The sequence below is a fragment of the Coenobita brevimanus genome, chromosome 8 (genome assembly GCF_032717465.1).
Source record: "Coenobita brevimanus isolate Jiangsu-jjx chromosome 8, ASM3271746v2, whole genome shotgun sequence".
NCBI classification, from domain to species: domain Eukaryota; kingdom Metazoa; phylum Arthropoda; class Malacostraca; order Decapoda; family Coenobitidae; genus Coenobita; species Coenobita brevimanus.
Window position 1 is genome coordinate 33,009,651 of NC_136961.1, and position 15,373 is coordinate 33,025,023.

Genomic DNA, 15,373 nt, shown 5'->3' on the forward strand with positions numbered 1-15,373 from the left:
GAGGGAGAGAGAGAGAGGTGAGGTTGCATATCTACAGTCTGATGTCTGTTACTTCATTGATGGTGTGAAGAGACAGTTCTATTCATCAGAAAACTGTGGTAGCTGAGGTGGTGGTGATACGGGTGTTGGCGGTACCATGATCAAGGTGGTGGTGGTACGGGTGTTGGCGGTACCTGTGATCAAGATGGAGGTGGTGGTAGTGGTAGCTGTGATGGTGGTGGTGGTGGTGGTAGCTATGAAAATGATGGTGGTGGCAGTAGCTCTGATGATGATGGAGGTGGTGGGGGTGGAGGTGGTAACTGTTCAGATACGGCTTTCGTTTGGACAAGTGATTTGCTGTCCTGTCAGCCACAAAACACTCCAAAACAAAACGCTGTTCGGAAGCAGCACTTTTTTGAAAAAGTGCTGAGTGGCCTCAGAGGGTATACTTGTCCTGACTACGAAAGAGTATACCTGGTAACTAAAAAAATTTCAGAATCTCTCCACTTACTTTGCAAACTTGTGAGGGAAGAGTTGGTTCAGGTATCCGAGCACCAAGCCCCGACCAACAGTCCATGTGGCTACTCCAAGCGGCTGAGACTCTGGTTCACTGAACGGCACCATTGAATACACCCTGGCACTGTCCACAGTACGCAGTGTACATGAAGGTACAACAAAAGCAGTTACAGAAGCCATTAAAGTGTGTTTCTACAATAATTCTGGCCCAATTTATTTTATCCTTTATAAACCCACTGACCTCAGTAATATATAATATGAAGTTAGCAGAGGAGTGAAAGATAAAAATGGTATATTACTAGTGGAGAAGAGAGGAAAAGTGAGCATATGGAGAGAACACTTTAAGGAATTGTTGAACATAGAGGATGGAAGTAATGCCAGTATAATTGGCTGGGGAATGGCTGGGAGGAGGAGGAGGGAGGTGAGAAGACAGGAAGAAATCAATAAGATAGAAGTTGTGGAAGCAATGAAGAAAGATAAATTGGGGAAAGCCCAAGAAATTGATGGAGTGTGTGGTGAAATGCTGAAGTATGGGGGAGAGATAGTAGTAGAATGGATGTGGAAAATGTGCAGATTGGCCTGGGAGGAAGGTAGAGTCCCGGAGGATTGGAAGCCAGGTATAATTATTCCCTTGTACAAAGGAAAAGGGGAAAAAGAAGTGTGTGGTAATCATAGGGGCATCTGTCTTCTTAGTATAATAGGAAAAGTGTATGGTAGGATACTTATTGACAGAGTTAGAGAAAGAGCAGAGGAATTAGTTGGAGAAGAACAGGGAGGCTTTAGGAAGGGAAGAGGTTGTGTAGATCATATATTCATTCTTAGATCTTTAGTGGAAAAGTTTCTAGAGAAGGGAAAGAAGTTGTATGCGGCTTTCATAGATTTGGAGAAAGCATATGACAGTGTGGATAGACAAGGATTGTGGAAAGTATTAAGAATATATGGAGTAGATGGGAAGTTGTTGAATGCTGTGAAGAGTATGTATGATGGTGCTAAGACTGCAGTGCGTGTGGATGGTGAACTGAGTGAATTTTTCTCTTTGAAGGTTGGGTTGAAACAGGGATGTGTCATGTCTCCATGGTTGTTCAATCTGTACATGGATGAGGTAATAAAAGAGGTACAATGTATGGTAGTGGATGTTGGAGTGGCCCTGGTGAGAGAGGGTAGTTTTTGGAAACTTACTGTACTGTTGTTTGCAGATGATACTGTATTGTTGAATGAAGACGAAGGAGAGCTGCAAGGCTTGGTGGATGAGTTTGGGAGAGTGTGTAAGAAACGGAATCTAAAGATGAATGTAAGGAAGAGTAAAGTGATGGTCTTTGAGAGAGGTGAAGTCAGTGAATGTACAGCGAGGTTGGATGGTGAGGAATTGGAAAATGTGAGTACGTTTAAGTACTTGGGTAGTGTAATGAGTAAGGATGGAGGTTTGGAGGGGGAAGTGCTTGAAAGGGTACAGTAGCGAAGAAAGGTTGCTGGTTCCTTGAAAGCAGTGATAAGAAGCAGGGAAGTGAGCATGGAAGTAAAAAAGTTACTACATGACAATATTGTGATACCAACTCTAACGTATGGTAGTGAAGCTTGGACGTTGTTGGAGGGACACGAGTCAAGAGTGAGAGCAGTGGAAATGAGTTATTCAAGAGGAGCCTGTGGAGTCACATGGAGAGACAGGCTGACAAATGAGAATATAAAGGAGCGTTGTGGTGTGGATGTGGATGTGATAGGAAACGTTAGGAGGAATAAACTGAGGTGGTTTGGCCATGTGGAGAGGATGGAGGGTGTAAGACTGACGAAGAGTGTTTGTGAGTGAGGTGGAGGGGGGAAGAGGGAGGGGGAGGCCGAGGATGAGATGGAGGGATGGGATGGAGAGGTATATGAGAGAGGGGGGTTTGAGTTGGAAGCGGGGCAGTGAAATGGCGGGGACAGGGCGACGTGGAGGCGATTTGTTTGTGGTCACCCCGAATGGGATTGAGGCGTCTGGCAATATATATATATATATATATATATATATATATATATAAATATATATAAATATAGTTATATATACAAAGAGCGAGAGAGAGAGAGATCAGTGGGTTTATAAAGTGTATAAGAAATACGCCAGAAGGTATATATACAGGGTTCAACCACAGCATCCCTGATGTCCGCCAAGCAGTACGTGGCCAGGAGAACGCTCCCAAAGTTTTTTTTTTTTTTTTTTTCACCCTGGTTGGGCGCGAACCCTCGCTCTCCAGTCGCACACTTTACCACAGAGACTCCATATATATATATATATATATATATATATATATATATATATATATATATATATATATATATATATATATATATATATATATATATATATATATATATATATATATATATATATATATATATATATATATAACGTACAGGTTCATGCGAGATCGAATATTCAGCTGTGTGTGTGTGTGTGTGTGTGTGTGTGTGTGTGTGTGTGTGTGTGTGTGTGTGTGTGTGTGTGTTAACAAAATAACTCGGTTTCGATCCCACCTCTACCTAACTTGGTGGAAAATTTAAGAATCTCCCCAGTTTTTTCAGTGGTTGACCAGTTGTTTTTTGAGAACAGTAGATTAAAGGAGAAGGTCCATTTAAGCAGTTTTTAAGTAATTCAGACCAAATTTTATGGATGATTTAAGGGTAATGCATCGATGAAGCTACTTTATTTTGAAAATAATCAGTTAAAGATCAAGGATGTATATCATAATCAATTTTTTTCTGAGTAACTTTAACAGTTCTGATTCGATTTGGGTCATACTATTAGCAAGGGTTGAGGGTTAGTCTAGGATGACATTTTGAGAGTAACAGATCAAAGATTGAGGACACAGGGTACACTCGTCAGTTTTGAATATGTTTCCTCTAAATCAATCAATCAATCAATCAATCATTTCCTGTGGCACCCCAGGGGATGCATAAGGCCTCGATGAACTGTCTCCATCAATACTTGTCTCTTGCCATTTCCTTCATGTCCCACCAACACTCCTCTCCTGCTTCACTTTTCATTCTCCTCAGCCAGGTTTCCCTCGGCTTACCTCTGCCTTTTCTTGCTCTAGCAGTCCACTCTGGCACATCCTTTATTAAACTGCATTCTTTTCTATATATGTGCTCCAGCCATTTCCAGCGAGACAGAGTCACATATTCAACTGGTTCCACTCTTGTAATATCCCTTGCTCTTTCATCTGTAACTCTGCCTTCCCACTTTACCCCAAGAATCCTTCTCAGTACTTTATTATCAGATCTTAATGCTTTCTGATATGTTGTAATTGTATTGTACCATGACTCATGCTCATAAATTAAAATTGGTCTAACCATGGACTTGTAAATTTTTACCGTAGTATGTACCGAAAGCATATTATTATTCCAAACAGATTTCAACATTCCAGCAGCTCGCCAAGCCTGTCTAATCCTCTCCTCAATTTCATTGTTTAATGATCCATTAGTTGATACAATCGTTCCCAGATATTTAAAATTTTCTAAATTCTTCACCACATTATTCCCAGTTACGCGATCGATTTGGTTCTCCACGTTCATATTAATCATTACAGTATTTTCACAGTTTATTACCAATCCCACCTTTTCCCCTTTCTCCAACAGATAATCAAGCACCCTCTGCATCTCGTAAATACTTCTGCAGTTCAGTACAATATCATCAGCATAGTCCAAATCCATCAGCCTCTTATTTTCTTTCCAGTTAATTCATGGATCTCTTCTCCTTACAACCTTTCTCACAACATAATCCATAACCAAAACAAACAACAAAGGCGAAAGAACTCCCCCTTGAATCACTCCTGACGTACTGTAACTTCAAATGGTTCACTCAAAAGAACCACCCACCATTACCTTACAAAAAGTACCTTCATGCGAGCTTCTAATAACAGTTACAAAATTTTCTGGTATACCATAGAATCTCATAATTTTCAACATAGCTCCACGTGAAACACTATCAATCGCCTTTTCAAAATTCACAAAACACATTCTAAGTGGCATTTTCATCACATTAACTTCTTGCATTAGATGCATTACAATAAAAATCTGATCATCACAACCTCGACCCTTTCTAAATCCCGCTTGTTCTTCTCTTAAAATTTTATCAATTACTGGCTCTATTCTGATCAACAAGATTTTGGAAAAGACTTTTGAAACTACAGGTGTCAAAGTTATCACCCTCCGATTTCCACACACACTTAAATTTCCCTTTTTTGGTATTTTTATAATCATTCCATTTTTCCACTCTTCTGGAATTCCACCAATAACCCAAGCCACATTAAAGTTTCAAAAGCACATTCATCAACTCATCATTTTCCACCTTAAGAATTTCATGAAATATTCCATCCTCTCCTGGGGCCTTAAAATTCTTTAATTCCTTTATTGATTTTGCTACCTCTTCCAAGGTTATATCCCCTGTTCCTATCTGCAAATCTCTCGGCTGGCAAAATGCCCCCTTCAGATGGGATTGGTCTATTTAGAAAGATTCAAAATGCTCTTTCCACCTTTCTTTTATATCCAAATCTTTAGTCATCAAGTTACCATTTCTATCTCGTACAGGTATTTCCTTCCTTCTTTTTTCAGCCCCAGGTAACACCTTAATGGCCTGATACGCTGCTCTTGTGCTCTGACCGTCATTTTTACTTAATTCCTGTTTCTGTTGCCTTTTAATAATATAGCCTCCTCTTATCATGTCTGATGAGTCTTTTTACTTCAGAATGTAAACTCCATTGCTTTGCTCTAAGTACTTCAGCTACCTGGCCATCAACAGGCTATTCTTCACTTCTTAACTTTGCCTCTTTCCTTTTCTGAATTGCATTCCATGTTTCATCTGACATCCACTTTTTCGTTCTCGCTTTTCCCTTCTTCTTAATAGTAACCTTAGCACTCTCATGCAAAACCTCTTTTACTTCTCTCCACATTTGATTCATATCATTGTCTTCAGATTCCATCAAAGTCTGCAGGACTAGAAACCTGTTCCTACATTCCCACCGAAACTTTTCCTTCTTGTTCTCCTCATTTCTCAGCTCATCAAAATCACAATTATTACCTCCTGTACAATTACCATTAACGTTTCTCTTTAGTTTAATTTTAATCTTTGACACAAGTTGATCACTACCTATATCTGCCCCCCTCCTTGCGCAAACATCTTACAAATAACTCCTATGCCTTCTGCCAATTGCAATGTGGTCAATCTGGTTAGAGTATTTACCACATGGTGAAATCCAAGTAGTTTTATGTATTTTTCTATGCTCAAAGATAGTTCCACCAATCGTGAGGTCATTTGCCAAACAAAAGCGTCCAAATCGCACCCCATTTTCGTTTCTTATACTAACACCCTCCTTACCCATACAGTGTTCAAAGCCATCTCTACTACTACCAACAATTGCATTAAAATCACCAGTGCAAACTAACACATCATGTCTTTCCACTCTATTCACTACATCCTGCAGCTTCTCATAAAAGTCATCCTTCATTTCATCAGCAGCCTCATTTGTCGAAGTGTACCCTACCACCATACTGATATTACCATTGTCAGATTTTAGACGAGCATAAAGCAAGCGCTCGTTAACTGGCTCACTCTCACATAGTGCCTTGCAAGCATCTCTACTCAACGGTAAGCCGACTCCTTGGTAATGATCTCCATCACTCCTACCAGAAACCAACAAAGTATACCATCTTCCAAATTCATTGTATCAACTCCAAGCAACCTCGTTTCTGTAAGAGCACAAATATCTATATTGTATTCCTTGAACACTGAGTTAAGTTCTTTCATTATACCAGCCTGGTTGAGAGTTCGAATATTCCAATTTCCTCTTGAGGTTCTTTTTGGATGCATAAACTTATTCCTACACCGTGGGATTCTTAGCACCCCCTGCCCACTTAGGGCTGGATGGAACTGAGGGCCATTGTTTCATAACCGGAGTTCATCAACATTTCTTGGGCAGAAAAATATTTTACCCTGAAGCCAATGCCAGTGGCTCGCAGGAACCAGACAATGGAGAGAGGAAATTAAGTAAGAGGAAAAATGAAGAGGGTTTGGACAAAGTAAAAAAGAAAGAGGGACAGCAAAAAGAATATAGATAAAAGTGTCTCTTGCAGTCGCCTCTCATGACAAGCAGGTACAAAAATTGATTGTCAGACAAGGATGAATAGACTCGGTTTTGAGAACAGTTGGTGTTAAGGTCATAGACCATAGGAAGTGTTCGGGTTGTTGAGCAATTGTTGATCATGGGTTTTGCACTACCTGAGTGCTGCTTCTTGTTTTTTTGTAGTGTCATACATGCCTCCCCGCCACGTTAAGAGTGCAATGGCCCAGAGCTTGGCGTTCCAGTGACTACATCCTTGTAAGGTAAAGGTTACCAGCTGCTTCCTCCCCTCATGACAGTATATGAATAATGATCCCCAGCCGTCCCTGTGTTATAGACCCTTATATGCTACATCCAGTTAGATCACCTTAACCCACTAGACCACCACTTGTTGCAAAGAAGAAGAAGAAAAAGATGAAGAAGAAGCATTCACAGAGTGCAACACCCATGCCATACTCCAGTATTCATCAAAGGGCCAAACATTTGAATTTGTCCTGTGGCCGTGACCTTCAATTGTTTTAATGTTTAAAATAGTTCATCCTTATCTGACCACAGTCATTCCACTGGATTTGATTCAATTCCGATCAAACCTGAGCTGGCTTTACCCATTTGATCTTTACCTTTAAAATCGAATGTTTTCATCCAAGACTGGCCCTCAAAACTGCCACCAAAATTGGCCGAAATAGAATAAGCAATCAGTTATTGAGCTGAACATTTGATCTTGCCCTGTGACATTGGCTATGATCATTCACACACACACACACACACACACACACACACACACACACACACACACACACACACACACACACACACACAAAATCTTGCTAAACCTGAAATGTAAACTTATCTTTCAATGTTGACAGATAATCCTTGCCTAACCTGAGCTGGTGTAAAGTCATCGCGGTGAATGAGTGATTAGCATCGCTGACTGTGTAGCTGCCAGCCCGATACCGTCATGGTTCAGATCAAGGTGTGGGCACCTGACACACCCGACTCAGGTGTCCATTCACTCACTATGGGATGAGAGGTTTAATGAGTGCAAAGGGCAACACGTAAGGAAGATAAATGAGGTAATGTGGATGATGCACAGCCTTGTATCCCAGGATACTGGGTGACTAAGCGCCTCCTGGTGTCCATCCCGACCATTATTTTGCCTTAACCTCAGTTCAGCCACCTAGTTTGGTGCATATTGGGTCAAAGCACCTTACAGCTGACTTTGTCATGACCTTTGTCTTTTTGTTCAAAAAATAAATAATTAAATAAAGTTAGTTGCTTGTGTGACTCTCAACTTTACTACTAGTCTGGTCCATACTGTCGAAATTGTCTGAATTATATTCTTCACAGAAAGACGGACTAATAAATACACACACACACACACACACACACAAGGCACCGAGGAGACCAGACGCTCGCCGCCATCGCTCCATAAATGGCCAACTTGGCCAGTGGCATTACCTAAATTAGTATCTTCATATGAGTCAAGCTTTGTACCAGGTTAGACTAAATGGTGTTCTAATGAAAAAAAAAAAAAATAATAAGTTTTAAAGCAAGACTTGTTCAAACAGAAAAGAAATCAAAATAGAGTAAGAATGCACACAATCAGCTGATCGTTTGTTTTGTCTACAACTGCCCCAGGGAATGTAAGTACCATATGTGCTTTTACTACTGCAACTTGACCACATACTTTAGTAAGCAAATTTGGAAAAGAAAAGGGATAAAGGTAGAAAGCAGGACGATGATTTCTACCAAGAACTGGTTGAAATGGAGACTCACAATAAACTTGCTGAACGAGTACACGGCTTTTCAAAATGAGATTGATGAAATTAAGAAACAGATGCACTTGGAAAAGGAAGAAATAGAAAAATTAGGAAAGGAAGTCAACAAGAAAGACATAACCATAGGTGAGCTGCCAATAGAACTGGGTTCACTTAGGAGAAAAATTAGTGAAATGGCAAGTACAGTAGTCAACCACGAGAGTATTATGGAAGAGTTCAAAAATGATACAGAGACAATTAGGCAAGTAAGCAGTATGATAGACGAGAGCAGTGATACTGAGGAGAAGATAACACAGGTGAATGAAGCTGTGCAAAGCTACAAAAATGATGTGGAAACCACTTATGCTGAAATGGTGAAAGTAAAGAAAGACTTGGAAACAAGGGTAGAAGAAAAAATCATTAAAAAGAAAGTGAAAAGAATAATCCAAAACAACCCTAAGTTAGTCAGAGATTCAGTGGATATTAACAATCCTATAGTAATCACTGGTACAGAAGAGGAAGAAGTAAAAAACAAGATCTCAAGAGACAAAAAGGAGATGGCAAATGTAAAGAGTATATTGAAAGAAGTATCAGAGGAAATCTGTACTAAAGACATAGAGGAACACAAAAGGTTATGGAAATAAAAGAAAAGCAAGTCAAGACCCCTAATGGTAACATTCCAGAGTGTAAACACCGTGGGGATACTAAAAAATGCAAAGTATCTTATGGAAAAAGAGGAGTTCAAAAATGTATGGATAAAAAGGTACCTAACACAAGAGGAACTGGAATTACTGAAAGAGAAGAGGGAGGAAGCAAAAACAAAAAATGAGGGAAGATCAGAGGAGAAGAATACATTTTTTTTTACAAAGTAATAGGATCGCAGGTACGAAAGTGGTACATAAACAGGAGGGAATAAAAAGAAGGAAGGTAGTAGAACCAAGTCATGACAAGTATATAAAAAAGATGATTAAGCTGATGTACTCAAATGTGGATGAAATGGTATCTAAATTATTAGAGATGAATGATTATGTCAAAGAAAATGAACCACATATAATATGCCTAACTGAAACAAAATTAACACCAAGACTATCAAATGACATCCTAAACTTAGAGGAATATAATATATGGAGATGAGATAGGAACTTAAAAAAAGGAGGAGGAATTATGATATTAACTAAGAAAAATCTAAAAGTCAAAGAAATACTGTAGAACTAGGTATACCCTCACAAGTAGAACTGATTGCAGTAGAGATCAATACAACTGAAGGTAAAGTAATTGTAGCCAATTTGTTCATGCCACCCAAGTCAAACACATGGGAAAGAGACGAGTATGAGGACCTGGCAGAGAATACAGTTCAGAGTTTAAGATCATTACTACATAAAATGGAAGAGAAATCGGAAAGAATTATACTAACTGGAGATTTTAATACAAATATATATTAGAATACTCTAGATATAATAAGCCAAGAAAGCTGTTGGGACCAAAAGCTCCTGGATCTCATGCAAGAGTTTTTCCTAACGAAACATGTAGAGGAAAGCACCAGAAAAAGAGGACTCGATGTATCTTCAATGCTAGATCTCATATTTACTAGGCAAAAAAACGATATTGACAATTTAATATACCACCCTCCAGTCGGCAAAAGCGACCATGCAGTACTAAATTGCAACTTCAGGCTAGCATATGACATAGTTAACAGCAATGAAAGTTACAAAAAGAGCCTAAACTATAAAAAGGGAAATTATCAGGACCTAAAGAAGTACTTCTTAGAAATTGATTGGGGAAAGGAGCTTAGAGGACAAGATTTAAATGCTATATAAAAAAAAATTTTGTGAACTTTATGAAATAGGAGTCCAGAAGTACATCCCAAAGCACAAAGAAGCAGAAAAGAAAATAAAGAAATGGTTCAATACAGATTGTAAAATATCAAAAGAAAAAAGAGATTTGTTGTGGAATAGATACAGAAGACACAATAGTGATAGGGCATATAATAATTACAAACAGGCAAGAAACGATTATACAAGAATAAGGAGGGAAGCCCAAAAACAGTTTGAGGAGGATATAATAAATAAAAGTAGTGATCAACCGAAGCTATTTTACTGCTACATCAGAAGGAATCATCTATACACAAGAGAAGGATATTTGTGAAGCACTAAACATGAAATTCCAATCAGTTTTTACAGAAGAAGAAAATTTTGAGAGGGATTATGTGGAACAGGCATGCCCACACATACTACCAGATATACAAACATCAGAAAAAGTAATACAGGAGGAGTTAAGTAAATTAGACAGAGGAAAAGCAAATGGTCCTGATGAAATTTCATGTTGGGTACTACGTGAATGTGCAAAGGAGTTAAGTAAACCATTATTTTTAATTTTCAAGAAATTCTTGAGTCAAGGTAAACTACCTGATATTTGGAAGAAACCAAACATTGTTTCCTTATTCAAGAAAGGGAATAGGCAAAATCCACTCAACTACTGACCAGTATCATTAACCAGTGTTGTATGCAAGGTATTAGAAAAGCTTATAAGAAAAGCTTGGGTAAATCATCTAGAAGAACACAATATGAAAATAGAAAGACAGTTTGGTTTCAGAAAAGGAATATCATGTGTTACTAATCTGTTGAGTTACTATGACAGAGTACCAGACACATTACAGGAAAGAGAAGGATGGGTGGACGGTATCTATTTAGATTTCAAGAAAGCATTTGACACAGTACCACACCAAAGACTTTCATGGAAACTGTACCATCAAGGAGGAATTCGAGGCAAACCGTATTGTTGGATGCAAGATTTTCTCATAACAAGAGAAATGAGAACAGTACTAAGGGGAAATTACTCATCATGGAAAGAAGTGACTAGTGGAGTACCACAGGGCTCATTGCTGGCACCAATCATGTTTTTAGTGTATATATATGATATAGACAATAACGCGGGAAATGAAAGGTATTTAAATATATTTGCAGATGATGCAAAAACACAAAGGAGAATTACTAACACAGACTCTTGTAAAGAGCTATAAGAAGAATTAAATAAACTTCATGAATGGAGTAATACATGTCAAATGGAATTCAATGTGGACAAGTGTCATGTAATCAAGTTTGGTAAAAGTGGAAAAAGACCTGATTGGGATTATACGTTAGCAGATAAAACCCTACATACATCAGTAAGAGAGAAGGACTTGGGTGTGATTATGAATAACAGACTATCTCCGGCAGACCACAACAGTGAGAAGGTACGGAACATGTATACACTGCTTGCAAATATGAGAATAGCATTCACATACATAAATGAAGACATGCTAAGAAAGATAACATCATTCATGAGACCAACCCTGGAGTATGCATCAGTAGTCTGGAGTCCTCATCTCAAAAAACACATAGACAAGATTGAAAAAGTTCAAAGGGCCGCTACAAGATGGGTACCAAGCTTAAGGGATCTAAACTACGAAGAAAGACTAAATAAACTGAATCTACCAACACTACAGGAGAGAAGGAAAAGAGGTGAAATGATTATGCTATATAAATGCATATCAGGGAAGGAGAAAATAGACATAAATGATTACTTAACCTATGGGGAAGCATCAGCAAGAGGACACTGCAAAAAACTGCATAAGAAGAGAGGTGATAAAGACGTAAAGAAATTTAGTTTCCCAAATAGAGCAATTGATCAGTGGAATGCACTACCGAATGAAATAGTGTGTGCTAAAACAATTCACAATTTTAAGGATGTGTACGATAAATATGGTTTAAGACACGGGACAGTACGAGCTTGACTCATTCCTGTAAAGATACAGTTAGATAAGAACAATTAAGTAAGGTAAGAACACACACACACACCACACACACACACACACACACACACACACGTCCTTGCTGCGTCTGGCATGTGGGTATAATAATGGGACAGATGAAAAAGAGCTGATGTTTCAAATCTCAGCCCTCCCACCCCCATTTAGATGAGCCAGTGCTGTGGTAGTACTGTAGCATTCGTACATTTTCAGAATTTTCTAATTATCGTCGGCGCAGCAAGTCCTAAAAGGCATGATAGTCAATGCAATTATAATACCTGAGAAAATATAGTCTTATTAATCATTTAACTACCAGAGGCCTCTTATTTAGAGAATCGGACAATATCAGGGATTTTGTATATATTCTTTAATACAGAGCATGATTTAAGTGGTTTGAATCATAGGTCAGTGGATGTATGACCCATTTCACTGGGCAGTTGTTGCCCAGTTGGTGTGTTTTATTTTCCTGTCTGTGGATCGTACAGTGCACTCCCAATTTTTTAAGTGGGAAAGTGAATGATGATGATGATAATGATCAGGTTGATGATAAGTTGATTTATTTATAACCAGACAACTTAATCCCGATGGGGTTGCCACGAACGAATCGCCTACTGTACATGTCACTCTGTCCTCCATCAGGTTGCTCTCTATGCCGCTCACACCCTTTCATTTACCTCTCCACCCTATCTCTCCGTCTCATCCTTGATTCGCCCTCCACTTACCACCGTTCACGTCACACACACACACACACACACACACACACACACACACACACACACACACACACACACACACACAAACGCTTCTCTCCACATGGCCAAACCATTTCAAGGTACTTCTCTTACTACTTTCTACTATCTACAGTAGTAGTAGTAGAATTTATAAAAATATTCATAATAGTTATGATAATGACAGACAGAAGTCATTAAAGTGTTATGAAGATAATGTTTTTGGTTAATGCAAATTACCGGAACTCAGTTGAGTTGTCACTGATGACGGAGATGAGTGAATTTGTACGTGACTGGGTCTTGTGAAGATGGTGGAGGGTGTGGAGGCGGTGGAGAGGCAGGCGAGTGAAGACTAGCAACTTCGTTGTCTGGACCAGCAGAAGGTGGCTCTTGAAGGAGGACTCAAAGAAGGCAGCGAGGAAGGCTGGGTCGTCGCTCACTACCACTACAGTCACGCAGTACAACCTCGTCACCAGCTAAAAAAAAAAAAAAAAATCAGCTTATCATTCTAAACATTGCTCCTATATTGGCTGCAGTTCAAAATTTCACCCCACGGAAGGGTACATTTACAAAATATATACTAAAAATGTACCGTAATGGAAATGTATATCTGATTCCAAACCATAATGACACACTGATGTTTATCTTTTGTGTTGTCTTCACACTACCATCATTTGTACAAATGGAACACAATCGCAAATAGAAACGGTGATTAATTTTGTACGAGGTAACAGAATAAGACCCATTTGAGATATAAATAAAGACTGTGTGCATATATCATCATCATCATCATCATCAGCCGTTGAGATCCACTGCAGGACCGGCCTATCCCCACCGATGCAGGGACGATACAGCCTATGTATCTATACCCAGTGGCTTAGGCTGTCTGCTAGACACTGTATGTAGGGTGAGAAGTGCTTGTTAGTGTGACTCTAGTGTTGTAGTGGCTTTGGATGTGTGTGTAGTCTGTGAACCAAGTGTAATCGGCCCGCCTTGAGCCGACTGGGTGCAAGCATACTAGTATGCGACACTGGTTCAACCACAGCACCCCTTGTGTCCGTCAAAGTAGCAAGTGCCTTCGTGAATGTTTCCCAAAGTTTTTTACAACTCTGCCGGGAGGCGAACCTGCGCTCACCAGCGTGCGAAACGCACACTCTACCACTATACCACAGAGGCTCCGTGTGCATATATATATATATATATATATATATATATATATATATATATATATATATATATATATATATATATACTGTATGTATATATGAGCCGTTTCAAGTGGCTTATGCTGTCTGGTAGAGATTGCATGTAGGGTGCACAGTGCTTGTGTGATTGTAGTGCAGTAGCGATTTTGGATGTGCATGTAGTCTGTTAACCAAGTGTAATCGGCCTGCGCAAGTCGACTGTGTGCAAACATACTTTACAGTATGCGACACTGGTTCAACCACAGCACTCCTTGTGTCCGCCAAAGCAGTACATGGCCGGGAAAACACTTCCAAAGTTTATTACCCTGGCGGGTCACGAACCCTCGGTCCCCAGTGTACGAAAACGCACACTTTACCATTGTACCACAGAGACTCATATATATATATATATATATATATATATATATATATATATATATATATATATATATATATATATATATATATATATATACATACATATAATAAACAGGATCGAAAAATCCAACTTGTGAGTTCTAAATTGTAATACCAAAGAAAAGTTGATCCATAATGAAAGCATCATATATGCAAAATTTGGGTGTAATCTATGATCATATAGAGGTGGTGCCTGCCTCGTCAATATCTCTCCATTAGCTGAATCTGGCGCATCAGTGCCGTCGTAGGAGTCTTATAGGTCAGACCTTGTATTTCGTGTGTGTGTTTTTTTTTTAAGTCATCTATTCTTTGCTCTCATATTATTGTTTTTCATTTTCAGGTATTAATGCTTAATAGTTAATAATCCTGGAGAACTACAAATATGGCTCGCACTACTCGGTCTACCTTAACTCAGGATATTTTTGGCACTTTAGGAACATTTGGTGACAAGGAACTTCCAATGAAGTGGGATGTAGAAAGACACTTACTTTTTGCTGAAACAGAAAATTCAAAAGGGTCAGTGAAGGAAATAGAGAAGGATCTTGAGTCAGAACTTCAGTGCTATTGGGAAAACGCTTCAGTTCCTTGTGTTCACCTAACAAAAACTGCACAGCTGGTATTGGACAACCATTCTAAGTACAAGACCCTAGCGAAAAACAAGGTGAAGGACTGCTGCAACAAACAGCTTGAAAAGTATAAAACTCATATGCAGAAGGAGCTATTTGGTATCTCCTTTGAAAATGTAAATCCTTCAAAGAGTGTAAGTGTTCAAAGAAAAGAAAGGTGCCCATAAGTGAAAGAGAGTTCTTTCAGATCAAAGAGGAAATAGACAAATGTGCATTTGAAAAGTGGATACAAAAGAAACGAAAATCCTGCTACAACTAGCAAAAAGAAAAAGAAATGCAGAGAACTACAA

General features: G+C 39.0%; 1 protein-coding gene across 1 annotated transcript in view; it reads right to left on the minus strand.

Moving 5' to 3' along the window:
• Positions 1-15,373, minus strand: part of LOC145407395 (uncharacterized) — a 110,326-nt gene that overhangs the window by 87,965 nt on the left and 6,988 nt on the right. The window contains exons 4-5 of the mRNA XM_080278332.1: positions 13,097-13,332; positions 491-619 (exon numbers count right to left, since the gene is read on the minus strand). Coding sequence (XP_080134458.1) covers positions 491-619; positions 13,097-13,332 — 365 coding nt within the window. The remainder of the gene's footprint in view (positions 1-490; positions 620-13,096; positions 13,333-15,373) is intronic.